This window comes from Rhinoderma darwinii, chromosome 2 (genome assembly GCF_050947455.1).
Source record: "Rhinoderma darwinii isolate aRhiDar2 chromosome 2, aRhiDar2.hap1, whole genome shotgun sequence".
NCBI lineage: Eukaryota > Metazoa > Chordata > Amphibia > Anura > Rhinodermatidae > Rhinoderma > Rhinoderma darwinii.
Window position 1 is genome coordinate 404,716,275 of NC_134688.1, and position 25,663 is coordinate 404,741,937.

A 25,663-nucleotide genomic window follows, 5' to 3' on the forward strand; every position below is an offset into this window, starting at 1 on the left:
GTTATATACAGGGATCATGGGGGTTACATACAGGGGTGGTGGCTGGTATATACAGGGATGATGGTTGGTATATACAGGGATTATGGGGGTTATATACTCTTTCATTTACTTTTGGAGAAGTCTGCAACACTTTCTACTGCAAACGCCTCTGTCAGAGAAAATATTAAACTTCAATAAGAATGCATAATCTAGCAGCATATACAGCAGTCTTGCTCATTCAGAATGATGACCATTATGAATAGGATGTACCTCTGCAGTTGTAAACATGCGTTGGGGGAAGCCCACTGGGTTGGGCCCCACTCAGATATGTTTCGCCCCCCTCTGTGCTAAACCCCTAGCTACGCCTCTGTTGACAAACTATATATTTCCGCTCTGTGTCTGCCCATTACAAGTTATGCTAGAAAATATTTTCATGTAATTCACCTGTACTATTTATGTCTGTTGTAGTCCTTCCCAGAACCAGCTAAATGTGCCTGAGACATATCCATATGACACTGATCACACATGACAAGTTCCCTAAAGCTAAGTCTTTGCTTCTACCGTGTGCCCCGTCACATTCACCAACTAAATGGAAAGAGTAACTGTGTGAAAAATGGCATAGCTAATCCTTTACCCTTTAATGACTGCCCTATTTTGACCCTTAACCAAGAAATTATTTTCGTTTTTTCATTGTTGCATTTTAAGAGCGATTACTTTTTAAATTTTTTGTGGACATAGCTGTAGGAGGGCCTTTTTTTTTTTTTAGGGATGAGTTGTACTGTATTTTGTAATGTCACAATTTTGTGGTACATATAGTTTATTCTTATTATTGATCATTACTTTTTTTGAGTGGGGGGGGTGAAACAAACCGAGCAATTCCACCATTATTTTTTGCATTTTAAATTTACACCATCAATAAAATGTTACCTTTATTCTATCTGGTGATTCCTTGACTATGTGGTTTGACCGGATTTTCGGTCTTGTATGTTAGATCTTTTTTTTTTTTTTCTAAAAAGGTGAGGAAGGTTTGTGGATGACCAAAAACTGAATGTTCAGAGACCGTAAAGAACAATTAGTTTATGAGTATTGATCTGACATTCCCCTGAAGCCGTGGTAAACAACCATGTAATTGTATCCTAGTCCCCTACAGAAGCTTCAGCCACGGGCCTAGGACAGTGACCTTATATTTAATGGGATCTTACGATAATAAAAAAGCTGACTGCTGCCTTTCAGTTGCTCTAATATTACAGGCCTTGTAAATCCATTAATACACACTCTGCATTTCCAAACCGAAACCTTTTCAGACTGTCAGTCACTTGGTGTCTACTCAATGGAGGACCACAGATAGATGACATATATCCCACTACAATGGTTTGAAATGAATCCCAATTACAGTAACTAGGAGGACATTTAAATAATTCAGATGTCCTCTTCAGAATCCGCATGAACTGATGTGCTAGGCATGGAGCAGATGTTATATAGACGTACATTCATTCTGGCCGAACATAATCTTATGTATATGGCCAACTTAATGCACAAAGTGAAAAAAGATAACTATTAAACATTTGTGACTCGCTATTTGAGTTAGATCGTTCATACTGTATATAATTATCATTGTTATAGATTGTCATGACTCATATCAGTTCATGTCCCCCATGGGGCTCACAATAAATATTCCCTAGAAAATACACTAGGAAAAATTTCAAAGGAAACCAATCAGTATGTATTTGGAGTGTGGGGGTAACCAGATGAAACCCACGCAAACACAGGGAGAACATACAAACTACATGCAGATGTTGTCCTTGGTCAGACTTGAACCCAAGACCCCAGAGCTAACCACTGAGCCACCGTGCTGCCCAAACAATTTTTCAAAATCTCCCCAAAATTATTTGGTGGTGGTTTAAAAAATTGTGATATCATGATGTGAATATTGGTGTTGTTAAATTGATCACATTCCAAAAATGTTTTACATGCTTAGCAGAAAGGACAACAATCTAACTATGTGGGAGCTTGATGAGTAGGTGATTTCCTAATGTAGATAGGGAGGTTTAGAATCCGGTCTTCTGGCAAGGTTTGTTTAATATTTAAAGGCTATGTAAACCTTTCAAAAACAATTTATTTGAATTTTTTATAAAAAGGTCAGTCGGTGTGATTAGTGCAACTTTCTAGATTAATTAAAATTAGTTTTGCTTTTTGAGATACAGCTGCTTTGTATTCTCTATACACTGCAACTGTATCTTTCGCTAAATCCTGCTCCCGTCAGGTCCGCGTGACAGCGGGTCCTGCGTGTCTCTGACATGCAGGATCCACCTGTAATCTATCACATATAAGTCACTGAACCCGTCAGATTCTGACAAATTCAGGTCATAGCGAACGATACAGCTGCTATTTATAGAGAATTCAGAGCAGCTGTATCTCAAAAAGTTTTATATATTTTTTTTTTATGTTTTACTACTTTTACAAGGAAGAGAGTAATTGTTAAAAATAAAATTTGCGTTTTGTCGCGACGTTCTGAGAAGCATAAGTTTTTTTATTTTTCCATCGATTGTACGGTATGAGGGCTTATTTTTTGAGGGATGAGCCGTAGTTTCAATTGGTACCATTTTGGGCTACATGAGACTTTTTGATCACTTTTTTTACATTTTTTTGTGAGATATGAAGTGATTAAAAAACAGCGATTCTTGCGGTTTATATATTTTTATTTTTACGTCATGAACCGTGCGGATTAAAAAATTCTATAGTGTAATAGTTCTGACTTTTACGGACACCGCAATACCAATTTTGTCTTTTTTTTTTTTACATTACTTCAAAGGAAAAATTTATAATATAAATTTTTTTTTTTCACTACTAATAACTTTATTAAACAGTTTTTTACATATTTTATTGGTCCCCCTAGGGGACTTGAACCAGCGATCGTTAGATCGCTGGTACAATACACTGCAATACTAATGTTAACTACTGTTAAGCCGTGCCAGAGACATGGCTTAACAGGAGATGAAGAAAGGCAGCTCTGGGGGCCTTCAATAGGCCCCTGGGCTGCCATGGCAACCATTTATGTCCCCCAAACTCTTTGCAGGGGGGGGCGATGAGCTGTCAGAGTTTGTAACGTCTTAGATGCTGCGATCGTTCTTGATTGCAGCATCTAAAGGGTTAAACAGCCAGAAATAGCGCGATCGCTGTTCCTGGATGTTAGTCCAGGGTGTTAGCTGTAAAACACAGCTGACACCCGCTGTGTACGGATCGGGCTCAGCGGGCGAGCCTGCTCCAAACGTTACCTCCCCCACCACGATGCAATAGTATGTTGTGGCGCAGGAAGAGGGTAATGCCTCCAATTATGTGAATAAATAGTAGGGCCTCAATGATCACAACGAGAAAGTTATATTTGTTTTTATTTTCTTAATATGGGATGGCCTGATTTTTTAAGAACTCAGTCGATTAAGATTCATTGATGGGGCAAATTAATGAATGTATAATTTTCGCTAGTTTTCTGGAGTAAATACATTAAAAAAATATAGTGGGCAGACTGCCATTATTATAAAGCCTTTGCAACACTTTTCTGACACATACGTATGTTTCTTAAAAAGTGGATGGGGGTTCAGGGTCCTGTGAGCACTGCCTATTTATGATCATGTATCCCCAAAATTATTATTTTTTTACATTTTACAGAAACGTACTTTTATGTTTAGTTAACTTGAAAGCTAATTATATTTAGCTGATTTTTTTTTTCCCTTTTAGACCGGTTACAATAAATACATTTTATACAAGTATGCCACAAATATAGAATAATTAAAGCAGCTATCTATATAAGATTATTTAACAATGATTCCACTTGGCACTCTGTTTATAATTTTTGTTCTCCTTCTACAGGTAATGAACTGCCAGTGTGTGCCAGTTGTGGACTAAGTATCTATGATGGGCGTTATCTGCAGGCCTTGGACTCAGATTGGCACACTGACTGTTTCAGGTATGGTTTACTTTTCTCAGTGTTCCTAGAAAACGGGAGCTTCCTGATAGGCCTGTATCCTAAGGAAAATACGCAGCAAAACCGCAAGAAATTTGCAGGAAAAAAACGCACATGAAGGTGCCTTTTTCGGTGCGGTTTTTACCTTTTACTGCGTTAATTGCGCCTTTTCATGCTGCAGGTTTTGTTTAGAACTACAGGGATTGAACTCAGAAGCAGAATGATGGGATAAATTGACATGCCGCGGTTTCTAAAATACGCACCACGGGTCAATTTACGTCCCGAAAAATACCACAGCATGGGCATGAGATTACCTGGAATCTCATATGCTGGTACTGTATTACGCTGCGGTACTCCGCACGCAAATACGCACAGCAAAACCCCACGTAATAGACATCGTGTGCATTGACCTTAAAGCTGACATTCTTGTGCAATATCCTAACATAATATTATAGAAATATAATTTTCATGCTGCATTCTTTATGTCCTCCCCCCCCCCCCAATGCTGCTGAGCTCTAGCATAGTTGTGTGGGTGACTATGACTGCAGCCTAAACTTTTGTTAGTCCTTTGCTGTTGTCCTGTACATGGGGTACATCTGTAGGGTTCGCAACATTAGTAGTGGTGTTTGATCAGAGACAGACTATGGGGAGCACAAAAGGGGCTATTTCTCTGGAACCTTTAACACCCTATTAAGACACTGTATGACATCATTATTTATGCATTACATAGCTGTGTTATTTGTCATCTGGTGGCACTATTTAGGCACTCTATGATGATATTATTTGGTCACTCCATGCTACTATTGCTGTGATTGCACTACTGTTTGTGATAGATTGATAGACCGAAGCTGTATTTTTTTTATTACTTGGTCTCAATGGTGACGGAAACTTTGCTAATGGTTTCAGTTTGTCACCGTTGTGAACGGGTTCTGTGGTTTTGGGGGAATCAATAGCGTAGTCGATTGCGCCTTTGATTCCGTCAAAACAACGGTGACAAACGGAAACCATTAGCAAAGTTTCCATCACCATTGAGATCAATGGTGATGCAAACAGAAGCTAAGGTTTCCGTTTGCCTTTCCGTTGAGGGGTTACCCGACGGAAACTTCCGACGGAACCCCTCAACGGAAGGGCAACTCTCATGTGAACAGGCCCTTATATTAAACCGTTCCTATTAGTTAGTGTCATTGTTTCATTATAATAGTATGGACAGGGGTCAGTAAATTTTGTTTTGATGCCTATACTTCTCAATTAATGCTATTGTGTGAAGGGAATAATTGTGGTGTTCACATATAATTTGGAATCGAAAAAACGTAGGGGAGGTCTTTTGGGCAAGGCTGCTAATATAATTAAATTTACAGGCAACTACTAGATATAACAAATTGTATTAAAGAATGAATGTTAAAATGAGAGGAACCTTTAAAAAATGTTCAGTCCCAACCCAGATTGGTGTTTCACTCAACATTTTGATTAGGAGTTATGGAGTTCGCTGTCTGTGTGTCATCTGATGGAGTAACTTCATTCTATGGATTAAAAGACAGGAAATATAGGGGCAGACAACTCCAGATTACAAGAGTTTATGTAAATATGTATATGACATGGTGTAATATATTCTGTATGACTTCTGAAGAGGGAGGAACTGCATTAGAAAGATAACATTAGCATAAAATACTACTACAGCCGCCCTATAGACAGTAAAATAAAAGAGACGTCCTCTGCCAATGTTCGCATTGTACGCAGCACTTAGTCTAATGAATGACTCTGCAAATTCTACAGCCAGTAACAAAAGATGTTATAATTCTGAATAAGGCGCCATGAACACGTCCGTGCAGTATTTACGGTCAGTAAGTACTGTGGGGATGTGCCGCGGAGTGTCACCCGCATTTGCAGATTGTGCTCACCGTAACAAGTATAGGGGCACGGACCGTAAATGCGAAACATAAGACATGTGCTATATTTGCGTCTCATTTCTACGGCCTGGACACACATCCATAAATATACGGGAAGGCATCTGTGGCCGACAGAAATTAATGTGTCAGTATTTTATTTGCAATTGCGGATAAAGACTACGGACGTGTGCATGACAATTCTCAGAGATTTAGCTAAATAAAATGTTGAGTATTCTTTATTTATTCCCCATCGTTATCTCCAACATATTTCACAACACTGCATAGAAAATTCCCTAACTTCAGTTCCTGCCCCAGAGAGGTTCACAGTTCAATTTCTCAGGCGTAGACACTATGAGCAATTTCATGGGAAGTCCATTAACATAAGTATGTTTTTGGAGTGTGAGAGGAAGCCAGATTACTTAAAGTGTAGCTAAACCTTTCACCCCCACCAATCCAAACTTCTGACATGTCACTATGACATGTCAGAAGTTTGTGAAACGTTTAGCTACACTTTAAAGAGTAACTAAACTTTCATCACACTTTTGATATGTCAAAGAGACATATCAATAGTTTGGATCAGTGGGGGTCTGGGTACTGAGACCCCACCGTTGCTGAAACAATGGTGCTGAAGCACTCAGCTGTTCGCTTTGCACCATTCGCTGTGATCAGCGCTCCCCGTCAACTTGAAAGTGGCTAACATAAACGTTCAATGTGGGCCGTCTTCAGCCTGACAGGGAGCATTGATCACAGCTGAAGGTGAAAAACAGTCAGCTGTAAAAAAAAATCATAAAAGTTACAACACCCCCCCCCCCCCAAAAATGCTTTCTTGCTCATCATTGTTGTAACGCTAGCCCTGACCAAATTACCCTAAAATAGACAAGTAATATATCAGAATTTACAGTAGACAATGACAGTCATAAAGAAAAAGTCTGTTTTTGGGTAACACTATTTTATTACCCCAAAAAATAAGCTAAAAAGTAAAAAAGCTAACTTTTTTTTAAACTAGCAGCCTAAAAATAAAGCAACAATTAAGATTCTAAAAATGATAAAATAAATAAATAAAACTGCACTGATCACGAAAAAAACACTGCAAAAATCACGTCACTAGCCCAACAAATAAAAAAGTTATAGCTGTTTAACGAACGCATGCTAAAAATGGCTAAAGCGTGACTAGTTCTGAGCCGGTTATATGTTGATAAAGCCGCATGTGATATAGATAGGAAATGGAGCTGCATGTGCTATAGATAGGAAATGTCATGCTTGTAACATTGGAGGCACTACAAACAGTACTGTGCTTAAACATCTTTGGTTCCTGAAAAAAATGTACACAACCTACTGTATAGCACCTGACACTATTAAATTCAGGAATTCCAAGTGAGTACCACGGGGGGTTGGAGGGCATTTCCAAATTCTGTAGGCAATGCAACCATTTTTGTGGTCACAGCTCGCTAACCGTCCCTACTTTTCAGCATTGAAAATGTCGCCTTGAGACTTACGAATCTTTTGAGACTTTAAAAAAAACAAACAAAACAAACAAGTTAAAGCGGCAGAATAACACCGCACCACCCACACCACACACACAAATAAATCTAGAATTTCTAGTATCCTCAATTCATCATGACTATAAAACAGACTCCGTTATCTGAGCACTATATCTGTAGCTGGCTCTGCGGAAGTTAAATAATATGATCATTTCGGTGGAGGGGGAAGCTCTCTCTGTGTGTTCAGAACTTCCTGTTCTTCTATATTACTGACAGAGGGCTGGGGAAATAGAACAAGGGATAGGCAGACAGCTGTGAGAAGCGGCTGCATGGAGGATGGAGCAAACGCAACCGGCAGTAAAGAAACAGTAAGTTTGATGGCATCATTTAGATGTGACGCATTTCATTGCACAAGATGTAACTTACACTTTATACTTCTTCATAGAATGAAATAGCAAAATTAGTTACCGTCTCCTTTTTAGTGTAGCTGTATACTTTGTGATATAGTGTTTATAAAACATTCTATAAAAAGAAAAAAAAGTCTGGAGTCGGCCAAAGAGATAAATTAATTGTTGATAATAATTTTCTTTAAAAACCTAAATTACTGATGCTCCAATTAATTCTATGGAGATTGGGGCCAATGAGCAGGTACCAAAAACCTGGTGCCAAACTTTCCAATCTACTGCCCCTAAGTTTCAGGTCCCGATCACAGACCCCAATAAAAAATGAGAATATAATAGGGACATCTTCAGATGTTCTACTACATGCAAAGTAGTTCCGTCACATAAATTTACCATTACGTTAGTCATTTATACTTGGACTTCATTACAGTTCTTTAGCAGAAAAATTTAGGTTGATCTTTAACCATATGTTGGCCCTGTAAATCGAGCAGTTTCTTATCATATATCGTATTGATATTTTTATGTTGATTACATTTTATTTTTATGTTGATTACGATATATATATTGTAGGGACAACGTATCGCATTTATATAGAGGGTAACCTGTATTTATATGTAGTCATGGGATATACTATTGAATCTTCCTTGGTGGTCCAATAAATGGACAGGAGCATCCACTGTAAATTCAGCATATTTGTGTATTGTGTCCACATAATACAAAAACACCCCTCCCCCACCTCCGAGCCTTTGTAGAGCTTTCATAAGTCATCCTTCCACAATTCTGTCAGCGATACATTTTGGCACGAGGCCCAATTCATACAATTAATAATAAACAAAATGAACGACACCAGACACAAAATATTTGGATAAAAAAGGCTGCAATGTTTTTATTAAGGGTTACCAAAATATTAATACTTGAATCAATAAAATAATCAATATTGAACCAAAAATTAAAACCATTACAAATTAAAATCACAATAATAATAATAATAATAGAGTTTAAAAATCAGTCCACCCAGAAATGGGAGACAAATACCCCACTAATAAAAAATTGCGACCGCATAAATATTCAGAAAAATTGGGAGGGAGGGTGGGGACGATGGTCCTAGGAAACCCGGAACTGACAGTGAAGCTGCGGAAATCTGGGTTTTTTAAAGCAAATTCTTCCCGCCGTTCCGACTGAACGGCCAATCAGCAACAGAGTCCAGGTGCTGGGCAGAAGCATAGAAACTTTCAGAATCTCCCAGGTAAGTAGACATCCAATCAGCGATAGTATCCAGGAGCTGAGCAGACGAACGGAAACTTCCAGAAGGATAGGTAAGGACCAAATGCAAGAAATAAGGGAAAAGAGGGGGGGGGGGACGAACCAAACCACCTAGAAAAATGAAATATTAAATAAACAACAATAAAAACTGATAACCTGAATGCCCCTATGCCATCATGTGTCCCCCAACCCATACTGCTCTGGGGGGCCCTATCATTATGATAAAATGATCTATATTGCGTTACCTAAATGCCTTGATTATTATTTTTTTAAGTTCACTGCAGTCTCCATGCATTGAGGGTACATTTTATCATGCAAATGCTCTATAGACGATGTGTATGTGGCTGCAGATCGCTGCTGTGTAAATGAATGGAGATGAGTGTATGATGCTGACTGGTCACTGATTGGTCAGCATCATACACGTAAACACGCCCAATTAAAAACGAAATACACGCCCAGTTGGACATTTCAAACCTCATTTGCATATATATAAAATAGCTCATAACTTGGCTTCAGTTGGATAAGTTAATCTTATATTATTCACATCCACTTGATCCACTTTTCTGAGGGGCTTGTGGTCAACAGATGGGGAAAAATCTGTTAAAGAGGTTATTTAGTGAACGCACATTTCAGAAATGTACTCTTCTATTGAGGTCGTCTCCGTGATCATTGTTTACATGTTACCGTTCCATCAATAAGCTCAGTAGGTCACATAAATGGTGCCAATTTTGTAAAAAATCGACCGTGACAAAACCGTGAGGCCTGTATTCACACGTACTGGTAGTGAGCCAGTTGTTACAATATATATTTTCCCAATAAGAAAATCTGTTGCTAAAACAGTATCGAAAAAATCTTGGCAATTTGGTAACAAAAACTAGTGGTTTTGCCCCACAATTCTTTTATCAAGCTGCATACTACCAGTACGTGTTATTACATCCTTGACATGTTTTACCTGTAAAAAATTGTGGTCAAAATCCTCTTTGAAAAACCTAAAATGAAACAAAATTGGGCCCAGCCGGCACGTGTAAATACAGGCCTCCGTCATGTGCCAGTTTTTAAAAAATTGCCGGAAAAAAACTGCCACGAAGCCATAACAAAACCGGCATGTGTGAAGGGCTTACACATAGAGATATTGGTGCGTTTAGTCATTATCTGTCACATTGTAACCATAAGGGTATGTTCACACGATTAACAAAATACGTCTGAAAATACGGAGCTGTTTTCGCAGCGTTTTTTACAGCCGTTTTTGGAGCTTGTTTTCAATAGTCTATGGAAAAACGTCTCCAAAAACGTCCCAAGAAGTGTCCTGCACTTCTTTTGACGAGCAGTCATTTTACACACCGTATTTTGACAGCGACGCGTAAAATGACAGCTCGTCTGCACAGAACATCGTAAAACCCATTGCAAGCAATGGGCAGATGTTTGCCGACGTATTGGAGCCGTCTTTTCAGATATAATTCGAGGCGTAAAACGCCTCCATTACATCTGAAAAGAGGTCGTGTGAACATACCCTAAGGGCATGGCCAGACGTGGCGGAATTGCTCTGGGATTCCGCTGCGGCCAGTCCGCTGCGGAAATCCGCAGAGTACACGTTTCTCCATTGCTTTCCACAGCTTTTTAGTTAGCTTCGTTTACACGTTGCGGACAATTCCGCTGCGGAGCATAGGCTGCGGTGTGGAATTTGGTGTCCGCAGCATACACTGGCTGTTGCGGACGTGTAGCGGACTTGTTGCGGACTCATTGCGGAATTTCTCCATTGACTTCAATGGAGAGTCAAAATTCTGCAATGAAGTCCGCAGATGTTATGTGTGCAGCGTAGCGTATTGGTTTTACGAACATGATAGTTCTTCATTCTGGCTGGACCTATGTATTTCTAAGTCTACAGCCAGACTGAGGCACAATGCACACTAACGTAAAAACGCCCGTAATCACGGGCCGTTATTACGGCACAGGCAGGCCCATAGAAGTCAATGGGGCTCCTGTAATTACGGGTGACTACGTGTGTGCACCCGTAATAACGGGAGCGTTGCTAGGCGACGTCAGGAGATAGTCACTGTCCAAGGTACTGAAATAGTTAAACGATCGGCAGTACCTGTTTCAGCACCCTGGACAGTGACTTCCGATCACAATATACATCAACCTGTAAAAAAAATAGAAGTTCCTACTTACCGAGAACTCCCTGCTTCTTCCTCCAGTCCGCCCTCCTGGGATGACGTTACAGCCCATGTGACCGCTGCATCCAATCACAGGCTACAGCGGTCACATGGACTGCCGCGTCATCCAGGGAGGTCGGGCTGGATGTCAAGAGAGGGACGCGTCACCAAGACAACGGCCGGGTAAGTATGAATTTCTTTTACTTTTACTAGGGAAAGGGCTGTCTCTTCTCTCTATCCTGCACTGATAGAGAGAAGGGAAGCCCTCTTCCCCTCAATACGCAACGGCTAGTCCACATCAATTTAATGCCCATTTTATGCAAAGCCGCAACAGAATCTGCAACGCAGATTCTGTGCGGCATTGATGCGGACAGTGTCCGCAGAAATATGCCACGTCTGGTCATGCCCTTCGTGTTTCTTAGTTCTATCTGTTTTTGGGAAAGTTAGGTTATAAACAAAATTGGCACCGTTGCAGCTCCCACGAGAATTGTCTCCCATCTTTCCCATAGTCCTGAATGGCAAATGCAGCAATATGAGAGGGATGTCCCACTGTATAACTAGGCATATTCTGGGAAACCTGGGTGACAACCCTTGTGGGAGCTGCAATTTGAAGCCTTATTTGTTTTCCCAGAAATTAAGAAAGAACTGAATAGAATTTTTAACAAATTTTGACAGAGAGGACGACCACAGGACTATTTTGTGTTTTTTTTTTTTTAGTTTTTTCTTGTAGGGAATAATCACCCTTTTATCTATTTAACAGATAAAACAATATACATATACGGTATGTCTAAATACATCATGCAAACTAAAAGTTACCTTTTAGAACAAAATTGGTTGGTCATTGGATTCCACTAAAGCCACCACAGTTCTCATCATAGTGTGAGGGGGCACACCCCTGGTCATAAGCTTAGTGAATTGAAAGCCTTATTATAATATTATTTATAGGGACCCCCTAGTTTGCATGGCGGTCACTATGGTCAGTGTGTGAAATACACCTATTTCTATTTAGGATCCACTGTGAAAGCAATTAAACATTTAATTCATCAAAGGGCTTTTTATTATAAGGGCACTTCTTAAATCTTTCAATGGAATGTACTTGAATACAGTTCTGGAGTTTTAACTAATGGTACACTTTGTTAAAACTACTAGTATCGATCTCACCCGTTTAACCCCTCAGATGCGGTGCTCAATAGCGAGCACCGCATCTGAGTGGTTTTGGAGATCGCCGAGTGTCTGTGTCTCTGATGGCAGCCGGGGGCCTAAGGCTGGGTTCACACGTGGCGGAATTTCACTTAAATTCCGCTGCGGACACTCCGCAGCGTTAATCCGCAGCGGAGCCGTTTGTCCATTGACTTACACTTTAATTTAGCAGTGTTCGTTTAGACGAGGCGTAAAATTCCGCTGCGGAGCATAGGCTGCGGAGCGGAATTTGGTGTCCGCAGCATGCTCTGTCTGTTGCGGAGCAGTGGCGGACTCATGGCGGAATTTCTCCATTGACTTCAATGGAGATTCTAATTTCCGCAATGAAGTCCGCAGCTGTCATGCACATGTTATGTGTGCTGCGGATCCGTCTTGCTTTTTTAACTTGACATTTCTTCATTCTGGCTGGACCTATGTATTTCTAGGTCTACAGCCAGACTGAGGAAGTCAATGGGGCTCCCGTAATGACGGGAGCGTTGCTAGGAGACGTCAGTAAATAGTCACTGTCCAGGGTGCTGAAAGAGTTAAGCGATCGGCAGTAACTGTTTCTGCACCCGGGACAGTGACTACCGATCCCAATATACAGCAACCTGTAAAAAAATAGAAGTTCATACTTACCGAGAACTCCCTGCTTCTGTCTCCAGTCCGGCCTCCCAGGATGACGTTTCAGTCTAAGTGACGGCTACAGCCAATCACAGGCTAATAACAGGCTGCAGCGGTCACATGGACTGCCGCGTCATCCAGGGAGATCGGGCTGGATGCCGAAGGAGGGACGCGTCACCAAGACAACGGGCGGTAAGTATGAATTTCTTTGACTTTCACAAGGGAAAGTGCTGTCCCTTCTCTCTATCCTGCACTGAATAGGGAGAAGGGAAGTACTTTTACCGCAGTCCGCAGCAGCTAGTCCGCATCAATTTTCTGCACATTTTGTGCAGATCCGCAGCAGAATCTGCAACGCAGATTCTGTGCGGCATTGATGCGGACAGTTGTGGAGGAAATCCGCCACGTGTGGTCATGCCCTTATAAAGGCCCCCAGGTCTGCCAGTAATGAATGCCTGCTAGATTATGCGGCAGGCATGACCTAGCAGATGCCTGTCCGTTTTAAACGGACAGGCAGTAATACACAAAAGTATTGCAGTGTATTATAAATGCAATCGGACCATCGCATAGTGAAGTCCTCTAATGGGACTAGTAAAAAAGTGAAAAAAAAGTTTCAGAAAGTTAATAAAAAAAAATGAAAAACCCACTTTTTCCCCTTACAAACTGCTTTAGTATTAAAAAAACAAAATAAAGTTAAAAAGTTACACATATTTGGTATCGCCGCGTCCGTAACGACCCCAACTACAAATCTATTACATTACTTAACCCGCACGGTGAATGACGTAAAAATTAAATAAAAAACGACTGAAAAATTGCTGTTTTCTGTGAATCCTGACTTTAAAAAAAGTGATTAAAAAGTGATCAAAAAGTCGCATCTACTCCAAAATGGTACCAATAAAAACTACAAGTCTTCCCGCAAAAAAAAAGCCCTCATAGCTGCATCGGCGAAAAAATAAAAACGTTACGGCTCTTCAAATATGGAGACACAAAAACAAATAATTTTGAAAAAAAAGCGTTTTTACTGTGTAAAAGTAGTAAAACATACAAAAACGATACAAATTTGGTATCGTTGCAATCGTAACAACCCGCTGAATAAACTTATTGTGTTATTTATACTACACGGTAAACGGCGTAGATTTAGGACGCAAAAAAGAGTATCGAAATTTCAGATTTTTTTCTATTCCCCCCCCAAAAAAGTTAATCAATAAATAATATGTCCCCCAAAATGGTGCTATTAAAAAATACAACTTGTCCCGCAAAAAAACAAGACCTTATACAGCTATGTCGACGCAAAAATAAAAACGTTATAGCTCTTGGAATGCGACGATGGAAAAACGTAAAAAATAGCTTGGTCATTAAGGTCTAAAATAGGCTGGTCATTAAGGGGTTAACTTTCTCTCGGCGTTCCTGTTTAGAACTGCTGTGCTTGGTTTAGGCTCTGATGTCTTAGGCCTAGTTCACACTGAGTTTTTTTTGCAGGCAGAAAAAATATGTCTCAAAAGTCCTACTGGAATTTTCCCACGAGCAGCTAAAAGTCGTCCAGGAAAAAAAGCACCTCTGCTTCCCACTGAAATGGGGGGAAATTTCGGCAGTTTTTTGGCGCTGATTCCGACATGGTTTCACATCAAAATCAGCGCCAAAAACCTCTGTTTGAACTGGGCCTTATGTCTCCTTGTTGAATTATCGTGTTGACATAAGGCTGGGTTCACACAGTTTTTTGCAGGCGGAAATTCTGCCTCAAAATTCCGTTTTGAAGTTTGAGGCAGATTTTCCTCTCCCTGCACACTGATTTTCGCAGCGTTTTTCGCCCGCGGCCATTGAGCGCCGCGGGCATAAAACTCTGCGAGATACGCTTTATCTGCCTCCCATTGATGTCAATGGGAGGTTAGAGGCGTAAACGCCCGAAGATAGGGCATGTCCCTTATTTCTCCCGCGAGACGATTTTACCGCTCGCGGGAAAAAGACGCCTCCGCCTCCCATTGAAATCAATGGGAGGCATTTTCGGCCGGTTTTTGACGAGTTTTGCGGCGCGGTTTCCTCGTAAAAAAACTCTGTGTGAACATACCCTAAGGCTCCTTGTGTTACTTTTGGAACAACAGTTGTCAACACAGACAGTCTAAGCACGGATCCATGTGTCTGTTTGAGTATATAGTATCATGGTGTCCACTAAATATCTAGATTATGGTCCACCTCTAGACAACCAACAAATATATATCAAAAAGGAAAAACATATATACCTATATAGTACAATATATATTCTAATCTCAGAACTCAATGTCAAACCTATTTTGCATCATATAACTTCCGTTCCATACACATAGTAGATAAATAAACTATATTTATACATTTTTTGTGAAGCGACCAAGTCTTTATAAAGTGTAGCTTTCCGACCCACAATGCACCAGTATCTCGTATAACACAGACAGTGGCTATACAGAAAAATATGTCTAAGTCCTCATTTACATCACCATATACGCTCTACATTTGGAAGATCCTGAATATGGAGTCAATGGTGCTAAAAACACAGTCAAAATTTTGGCATTTATTTTTTTGAATTAATGGATCCTGATGAAATAGGCAACCTGTTATTTTGATCTCTAGTGATCGGCGGGTACATCTGTACTTAATATTGATCTATATGTGACCAAGGTCTACTTCTAATACAATGTATCACTTCCAACCAATACCAGATATTCTGCATGAGAACGGAACGTTCCAGCTCCATTGGACCTAATGGTAAACGTAGTGTTTTGAGGTGATGGTCTCTATGACTTCCGGCTGAATGTGGATTCCCCATGGCTTCCTCTACTTTGAGGCTAAGTACATGAACGGATGTCAATAGATGATAAATGATGTGGATGGAACTTCTGCTTAGTGGTTGGCGTATATGAGTCAGAGTCATACACTGGTTACTGGACACTAGAAGAGCTGTGTTACTATATAAATCACCTCGTTTCGCCATGTACTGATTTTCTCCCAATTCTCACATCCGTTACTTATCGTGAATTGCGTGACCCAACTCTGACACTTTTCTGAAACCTTTTTAACCCCTTGATGACCAGGCCTGAAAGGGCAATACTGACCAGCTAAATTTGTTTGTTTTTGCCTCTGCATTTCAGCAGCGATAACTTTTTTTTAGTTTTTCATTGACGTGTACGAGACCTTGTTGTATGCGGGAAAAATTGTATTTCTTTTTGAGGTACAGATAAGTTACTGTCTAATTTATATAAATTTATTGCGGTATGAATATAGAGAAAAAGTAATTTTAGGCATTGATTTTTTTTTGTTTTTTAGACTGTTCAAGTTACACACTAAATGACGTGTTCAATGAATTCCTCAGGTTATTATGGTCATGGGGATACCTAATAAGTGTAGTTTTTTATTTTTATGTAATGTACACACAATAAAATGTATTTTATATTAAATAATGACGTTTACATTTGTTGTGGATTTTTTTTTTATTAATGTTTTTATTACATTATTTTGTAATGAGGTCCAGAGATCACCGTCTGGCTCCGTAACAATGTCATAGCTTCTGTTGTAAACGGAGCCTAAAAGGAACAGTATAACATAAAAATAAACAAATTGCACATGAAAGCAATTCTCTCATATCTTAATTTAAAGGGGCTTTCCAGTCTTATCTAAATAAAGCTTAGTTATTGTGTAATGGAAAGTTCTGCCGTCTTCTAATTTACTTTGTGTTTCCATGTGTCAGTCAAAAGACCGGACCATTTAGCTCACAGATGATTACCTACACTGAAACAGTATATTAAACTACAATTGTGAGAACAATTAGGGCACGTTCAGACGTGGAGGAATTTTTCCGCTGCAAATGTTGGTGCAGATTTGGGGCAATTACGTAACGAATCTGCACCAACATTTGGCATGTAATTCAGACGTTGTGGATATCACAGCGGACTTGCCACAGATTTCAGTTTTTGCATTGCAAAGGCGGAAATCCGCAGTGAAATTCCGCCTCTTCTCCGCAATGTAATGTGCATGCTGCGGAGGGAAAATTCTGCACCACAGACTGATTTCCGCATAATTATGTTCTGCAACGTCTGAACTAACTTTCCTAAAAATGTATTGAAACAAATGTAAAAAACAGCTGCTGCAGAATTCCACTGCGAACTGTCCGCAGCGGAATTCAACAGCAATTCCGCCACGTGTGAATGTGCCCTTATGGGTTGCATTTTATTTGCATAAAACTGAAAAACTCCATTAAAGGGGTTGTCTGGGACCTTGATATTGATGACCTAACCTCAGGATATACATTGAATAACCTGCACTTGCTCAAACCATAATACTCCTTTAGGCCCTGTTCTCACTGAAGAATTTTGAGGCAGATTTTGACCTGTCTGCGCTTTTTTTGCCGCGTTTTTCACAGCATTGTTCGCCTGCGGCCATGAAGATAATGCAAGGACCGCGGGCAAAAAACACAGTGAAAAACGCTTGGAAACGAGCGCCGCAGCTTTTTTCTCCTTCCCATTGATTCCAATAGGAGGTCAGAAGCTGAAACCGCAGTAAGAAATCAATGGGAGGCGATTTCGCCCATTTTTTGCCGCTGATTCCGATGTCGTTTCCGTGTCAAAATCCGTGCCAAAAAACTCTTTGAGAATCCCTCAGCAGTCTATAGACTATGTCAGTTGTCCCTTTCAACAGGATATTTTTGGAAGAATAAAAAACGCAGCATTCAGAAATACATCTGGGCAGTGCTCTGATCCAAAATCGAAATCATGTCCTACCACAAGCCGCATCCTTTTAAAATGTGACCACATTATGTCTGCCATTGAAAATCGGAACTGTCCTAATGGGATTTGTGGATCTGAGATGGGCAAGTTGCCTTGGCACTTGAGACATAAGTCACATACTATGCTTTGCCTGCTTATTAATTTTCACTTTTACTATGGACAGTATAGGATAACCCAAGAAATGCAGATATATATTGTACCCTGTAACCCCAGATATAAGGGCCTGTTCACATCAGCGTTGGCTTTCCGTTCCGGGGTTCCGTCTGAGGTTTCCGTCGTGTGAACCCCGCAACGGAAAGTCAAACTGAAACCACAGCTTCTGTTTCAGTCACCATTGATATCACTGGTCTTGCCTTTCTGTTTCCCTTGGGGCGGATTCACACGAACGTGATTTTCGTCCGTGCAGCCCGCGTGGTATTCACGCGAGTCGCACGGACCTATACAAGTCTATGGACAGTGCAGACAGTCCGTGAGTTTTGCGCAGCGTGAGTCCGCTGCGTAAAACTCATGACATGTTGTATATTTAGGCGTTTTTCGCGCATCACGCACCCATTGACTTCACGCGCACCCCACGGAAGCCCTTCCGTGGGACGCGCGTTATTCGCGCAACAACAGTAAAAGAATAAATGTAAACAGAAAAGCACCACGTGCTTTTCTGTTTACAAACATCCAAACGGAGTGTCCTAAAGATGGCGGCTGCGCGAAAAGCACGCAGCCGCGCATCCATATGAACAGGACACACGGAGCTGTCACGCTGCTGCCACGCGCGCAAAACGCTCACGTTCGTCTGAATCCGGCCTTAGACAGCAATGGCAGCAAGTACCAGCGTTGTATTCGGCTACAATTTGCTTGACTGGGCGCCGCCTGTTCATTAGAAGAATTCTTGACATCCTCCTCTGACCCTTTCTTCGACTAGTTCATAACGCCCACAGGATTCCCTTTTGCTGGATGTTTTTCCTCGATCTCACTATTCTCGGTTTACTCTCTATACTGTTGCACGAGAAAACCCCACAAGACTGGCAGGGGAAAGACTAATTCAAATTCTTAACAACGTGCTAGAATTTGAGAATTATTGGTGTTTTATGTATTAAAAGAAGAAATTGTGTCATGAGGTGAAATTTAATTTAAGGCTAGGTTCACACTATATTTAGGGATTACTTTGGCAGGACCATTTCAGACAGCCTGCAGGATGTACAACCCAAACAGATGCAACAGTATGCCTACATAGCTGCAAACTTCTGCCACTGACTCCCATCAGAAAAAGAATAAAAGAAAAAAATATGTTAGGATGTAAAAGTACCGTATTTTTCGGACTATAAGACGCAGTTTTTAGCAAGAATAAATCTTGCTAAAAAGTCCCTGCGTCTTATAGTCCGCTGTCAAGAGACCCGGCATTGCCAGGCCCCATGACCGCTTCATTACTTTACCCCTTCCCGACCCATGATGTGCCGGCACATCATGGAGCTGGAGGGGGATGATGTATGGAGCGGGCTGACGCACTGAGCCTGCTCCATACACTGCAGGTGTCAGCTTCTGACACGCTGCTCTAACGGCCAGGAACAGCAATTTTGCTGTTTCTGTCAGTTTAAGGAGAACGGGGACCGAAAGTTACCAAGAGCGCTGCACGAGAAGCTGTGACTTCCGCGTTCTGTGTCCGGCAGCTTCATAGAGATCAATGGGATTCTTCTGCGCATGCGCGAGCGGTTCTCCATTGGTCTCTATGGAGCTGCGGAACAGATAAACCGGACACAGAACCCGGAAGTCCAGGCTTCTCATGTAGCGCTTTGGGTGACTTTGGGTGACTTTCGGTCCCCTGTTCTCTTTATCGCTGGGGACCCCCAGCAATCTCACATGTAGCCCCTATCCTGTGGATAGGGGATAAAAAGGGGATAAATGTGTTTTATAGCAAACCCCTTTAACTAGTTAAATGCTGTGGTCAATAGCGACTGCAGCATTTATAAGGGTTTTTCTATGAAGGACATTTATGACATATCCACAGGACCCGCATCTATCTCTAGAACGGGGCCCCCTAAACCCCGTTCTAGCTTTCTGTGCTCTCCCGGCCACTTGATTACATGTGGAGTTACTGAAACAGCGTAACTCGCTGAGCTACGCTGTTTCCGTAACTCCCATAGAACTGAACAGTAGTTAAGGAAACAGCATAGCTCGCATGCTACGCTGCTTCCGTAACTGCCATTCACTACTATGGGAGTTAGGGAAACAGCGTAGTTACGCTGTTTCAGTGACTCCACATGTAATCAAGTAGCCGCTGGTTCAAGTCCCCTAGGGGAACTAATAAAATGTGTAAAAAAATAAAATAAAATGTTAGATACATTTTCAGGAGTGTAAAAAAATATACAGTATATTAAAAGCTCAAAAAAAAATATTTTCCCATTTTTCCCCAAGCACAATGTAAAAAATAAAATAATTTGGTATCGCTGCGTCCGTAAAAGTCAGATCTATTCCACTAAACCATTATTTAACTTGCACGGTGAGTTTAAAAATTGAAAACATCAAAATAGTTTTTTTGGTCACCTTAGTGCTTAAAATATGAAATAAAGAAAAAAAAGTGTTAAAAAAATTTGTATGCACCAAAAAATGGTGAGGTTCACTGAAATGACAACTGAGTAAAAAGATATCTTTAATAGTAACTAGTTTAAAAACAGGGGTAACACACCACTGTGACATAAGCCCCACCGTGAAAATAAAAAATGTATTAAACAAAAAAACCACTGAGTTATTATGATACCTATATCTCTGTGTTTAAATGATATTTGTAGGAATCAGCATATACCCAGGGCACAACCGTAGTACAAACCCAAATTGAAGCATAGGTGTCCGACAAAATCGGATCTCCTAACGCTGGGTGTAACACAATATAGTTGTCCCCAATGCACACATTCCATAAACATTAAACGACCCTACGCGTTTCAGATACTCATCCTCAGGGATCCGTATCTTGGTAACTCTGGCCTCATCTTGTTCTTTAAATAGTTTTCCAGACTCTGGATCTCCCACCAACTTCTAGTATAGTCTTTATGCAATCTATTAAGGTTTTTAAAGGTAGATTTAAGAGACGCACCCTGAACTGTATACACCAGTTCACATTCAGAAAAAACGCTTTTAGCCTCACTCATCCATCCTTCTGTGTTTAAATCTGAGAGTGCAAAGGCTGCCATACCCAGATAGAACGAAATTAATAACTGTATAAATTAAATATAATTTCACTGTATAGTTTAGATAGACATCTAATTGTGCTCCCACAATATAAAGAAATTAGTAGTTGTAAAGCCTGTGATTTCATTCTTAAAGGGAATAGTTTTACCAGTGTTGTCACACAGAAAAAATACAATATTCGGGATTATGTCAATTGTAAGACAGCAGGAGTAGTTTACCTAATCACATGCCCATGCCCCCTAAATTATGTGGGTAAAACAGCACGACAATTTCGTCGTCGTATTAGGGAGCATGTTGGAGATATTATCCATGGTAGGGACACTCCAATATCCAAGCACGTGCATGCTAAACACCAAGGCCAGGCAGCAGTGTTAAAATTTCAAGCAATTGAACTCGTCAGACCCCCCAAAAGAGGAGGGGACTGGGACAACCTGATTTTACGGAAGGAAGCGCAATGGATCCATAGACTGGAATGTATACAACCAGCAGGTTTAAATGAGCAGACCAATTATACATGTTTTATCTAAATGTGTGATACCATCCCCCTATAGGTGGTTTACCTTGGGGTGGGTGAGTGTTTATCTGCATTTTTTGCATTATCTATTTGAGATGGCTACACTGATTAGCCAATACATAAAGAGATCGTGTTGTCAGTTTTTCTAAGGAATAGAGATTTCAGCAACTTCGTCCACCTCATATGTGATTATTTACTCTTGAGTTGCTTTGTGAGGTTGCCCACTTGCGGTGTTATACTGTCCCGCAAGATATACTTATAACATATCATCTTTTAGCGCTTACCTCCTCGTGTTTGGCAGTCCGGGCGATACGTCCTTGGCTTCCACTGCGCCTGCGCGTTCGGCATGATGCGGCCGATGATGACCTTTGGCTGTCAGCTGACGGCGGGGGGTCACATGGGCAGGTGTCACGAATCGAGAGGGTGTTGTGATTGGTCAATTCATGTGTTGCCGCCGAATACGATGGGTGGAGTTTAGCGTTTATAGTAACCTAGCGCCTGCAATGAAGTATGCCGTTGACATCGATACGTGCATCTTCCCGTGACGCACAGCGGAATATCCGCTGCTTAATACTAATATCGCTGGTGATGAGGCCAGAGTTACCAAGATACGGACCCCTGAGGATGAGTATCTGAAACGCGTAGGGTCGTTTAATGTTTATGGAATGTGTGCATTGGGGACAACTATATTGTGTTACACCCAGCGTTAGGAGATCCGATTTTGTCGGACACCTATGCTTCAATTTGGGTTTGTACTACGGTTGTGCCCTGGGTATATGCTGATTCCTACAAATATCATTTAAACACAGAGATATAGGTATCATAATAACTCAGTGTTTTTTTGTTTAATACATTTTTTATTTTCACGGTGGGGCTTATGTCACAGTGGTGTGTTACCCCTGTTTTTAAACTAGTTACTATTAAAGATATCTTTTTACTCAGTTGTCATTTCAGTGAACCTTATAATTAAATTTCTTTATATTGTGGGAGCACAATTAGATGTCTATCTAAACTATACAGTGAAATTATATTTAATTTATACAGTTATTAATTTCGTTCTATCTGGGTATGGCAGCCTTTGCACTCTCAGATTTAAACACAGAAGGATGGATGAGTGAGGCTAAAAGCGTTTTTTCTGAATGTGAACTGGTGTATACAGTTCAGGGTGCGTCTCTTAAAGGAACAGTGTCATCACAAATATTTTATTTATATGTTAAAGATGTTAGTGCCTTAATATAAACGTTTATTTTCATTTGTGTGTTTGTGTTTTACTGTTTCTTTTTTTCACACTTTTTTTTCCCTATGGGGGCTGCCATTTTTTGTTCCATTTCTGTGTGTGTCGATTAACGACACACACAGACATGGAACACGGCAGCCACAGTCCCATAGGGACTGCGAACGGCTCCCGTCCCATTGACTGCCGTGTACGGCGTCTGTGTGGGAACTGCGCATGCGCCGCTCCCACACAGTCCTATTCGAAATTGGCGCCGTCCGGCGCCATTTTCCTGTGGACCGGTCGCGGCTTCCGGACAAGTGCACATGGGACAGCGGCAGCAAAGGGAGCGGACGGGCCGCGGCGGCAGGAGCAGGTAAGCGATTTCAATGTATGTTAGTGTTTGTGTGTGTTTACTACTGCATGTAAACCTACTACACTGTGAGTTACCTCAAAAAATGGCGACACACAGTGTAGCAGGTTAAACCTTTCAAACCCCTCGTTTATCCCGGCACTAGCCAGGATAAAGGAGGGGGGGATGCTGAGCGCTCACTAGAGCGATAGCTTTTAACCCAATGTTGCAATGCTGCAATTTTGGGAACTAGCTCCAAACAGCTCCATCTAGTGACCAAAAATGGGTAGTATTATAAATTTTGAAAAATTTGAAAAAATTTATAATATTTCCTGACTCGCGAAAAAAATAAAAAAAATTTGAACAATGTTTAATCACCCACACACTAAATGTTTAAATTTAAAAAAAAAAACATGTTTTTGGGGCGACACCATGCCTTTAAATCTACCTTTAAAAACCTTAATAGATTGCATAAAGACTATACTAGAAGTTGGTGGGAGATCCAGAGTCTGGAAAACTATTTAAAGAACAAGATAGTTCCCAGAGGCCTCAGGGTCCCCATTGTCCCAGCATTAAGATTAAAAACCGCTAATATAAAAGAAAGGTGGGAACAGGAGATTACAGGGAGTTCACTTAGGCTGATGCAGATTTTGGTAGAGGAAGAAAAAATTCAGTTCGACTCTATCAGTGCTGAGCTTAAAAAAGAGATTGAGGCAGCTAAGTCCTTGGTAGATACCCCTGGTTTTGATAAACGGGATAAAATCCTCCAACAAACTTTAGAGAGGTTCACCAATCATCTTAAGGAACGTAAACACTTCCAATTCCAGAGAGATCTACAGGAATTTAGGGAGAAAAAAGCGTATGATTTTGTCCATACACAACAACAACAATATCAACAGACCAATAGGGGGCCGAGGGAATCTGACCCTTCCACATCAGAGAGTGAAACCACAGACTCTGAAAGAGTGGGCCCATTTTTCGGTGGTAGCGGTGGGAAACAAAAATTTAGGGGAGGAGCTAGAGGTAGAAATAGAGGCCGTGGTAGAGCCTCTTCTAATAGTGGCAACAATTTTTTAGCCAACAATCCCCCCATTTCCCGCTATATGCTGAGGGGACAAAAGGATTAGTAAAGGGAAAAAATATGGATAGGCTACAAATTATTAACCTATCTGAATACAATTTGAGTGCACCAGAGAACACATTATTAGAAAAAGGACTTTCCTTTGTCCCCACAGTTAAATTTGACTCTTTCTCGTGGATAAAAGATCTTAATTTATTTGCTCGTAAACTCAAATGGATCAAATTTTTCAAACATCACAATAGAAAAAAATGTATGGAACTAGGGTTGGAAGAGTCTGATATGGAAGGCCTTGCAGCCTTGGAGGGGCTATTAGAGGAATCTGGAAGAGCTCCAGGTTTAGGTCCCTTTACCAACCTAAAAATGAAGAGTAGAAAGCTGCCACCTATAGGAGACTTTACCAATGTGGATTTATTTGTGGATATGGTGGGAGATGAGATCAAAAATCTTAGTCAGGACAGTAGGGGCATGGATAACAACTTGTCTTGGTCCGAACGACTAGCTCTGACCACTCTAGAGAAAAAACAGAACATCGTTCTAAAAGCATCTGATAAAGGTGGGAACATTGTGGTCATGAGTAGGGATGATTATAAAAAAATGTGTGAGGACATATTGTTTAACCACAACTGTTACACCATTTTAAAGGATAACCCCACAGCACTATTCAAGAAGGAGTTGCTGAGCATTCTGAGTGATGCAAAGAGCAGATCCTTGATTAGTGCAGGAGAGTTTGGGTTCCTGTACCCACAATTTCCTGTTATGGCGTGTTTTTATAGCCTGCCCAAAATCCACAAAGGGTATCCTCCCTTACGTGGCAGACCCATTGTTTCAGGCATTAATAATTTAACTCAAAATGTGAGTACTTATGTTGATCAGGTGTTGCGCCCTTTTGTCTTAAGTCTTACATCATATGTACGTGACACCATGGATGTCTTGAAACAGATTGATGGTATTTCTCTGGAGAAAGACACAATCTTGGCTAGTCTGGATGTTGAGGCGTTGTATTCATCCATACCTCACAAATGTGGTTATAAAGCGATCGAGTATTATTTGGGATCAAGAGGTACACAGTTTGCTGCCCATAACCAATTTGTTTTGCAGTTATTACAGTTTGTTCTTGAAAAAAATATATTTATTTTTGAAGACAAGATCTTTCATCAGCAATGTGGTACTGCAATGGGGAGTCCTGCTGCTCCCACCTATGCAAATCTATTTCTTGGCTGGTGGGAGGAGACAATTATTTTTGGGGACAAATTTGTCAATTGGACTTCATCCGTTGGACTATGGATTAGATATATTGATGACGTGCTGATTCTCTGGAACTCTACAGCAGATGAGTTCCATAGGTTCGTAGCAGCCCTCAACAAAAATGATGTAGGACTTAGGTTTACATGTGAGATCAGTGAAAACGAACTGTCTTTTTTAGACTTGAAAATCACAAAAACGGAAGGAGGTACAATCTGCACAAAGGTACATCGTAAAGAAACAGCAACTAATAGTTTTTTGCAATGGAATAGCTGTCATCCTTATTCCCTCAAACGTGGCATTCCGAAAGGCCAATTTATGAGAGTACGCAGGAATTGTAGCTCTATGGGTGATTTTGAGTGCCAGGCCCAGGAACTCAAAACAAGATTGAAGGATAGAGGCTTCCCCG

At 40.8% G+C, this 25,663-nt stretch overlaps 1 protein-coding gene across 2 annotated transcripts in view; it reads left to right on the forward strand.

Annotated features, from left to right (window-relative positions):
- The window catches only part of LIMK1 (LIM domain kinase 1), a 103,883-nt gene that overhangs the window by 10,821 nt on the left and 67,399 nt on the right, over positions 1–25,663 (forward strand). The window contains exon 2 of one of the 2 annotated variants that reach the window (XM_075854116.1): positions 3,847–3,943. In XM_075854116.1, coding sequence (XP_075710231.1) covers positions 3,847–3,943 — 97 coding nt within the window. Of the gene's footprint in view, positions 1–3,846; positions 3,944–7,570; positions 7,676–25,663 lie in introns of those variants that run through there. The other variant, XM_075854117.1, reaches the window with a different exon arrangement.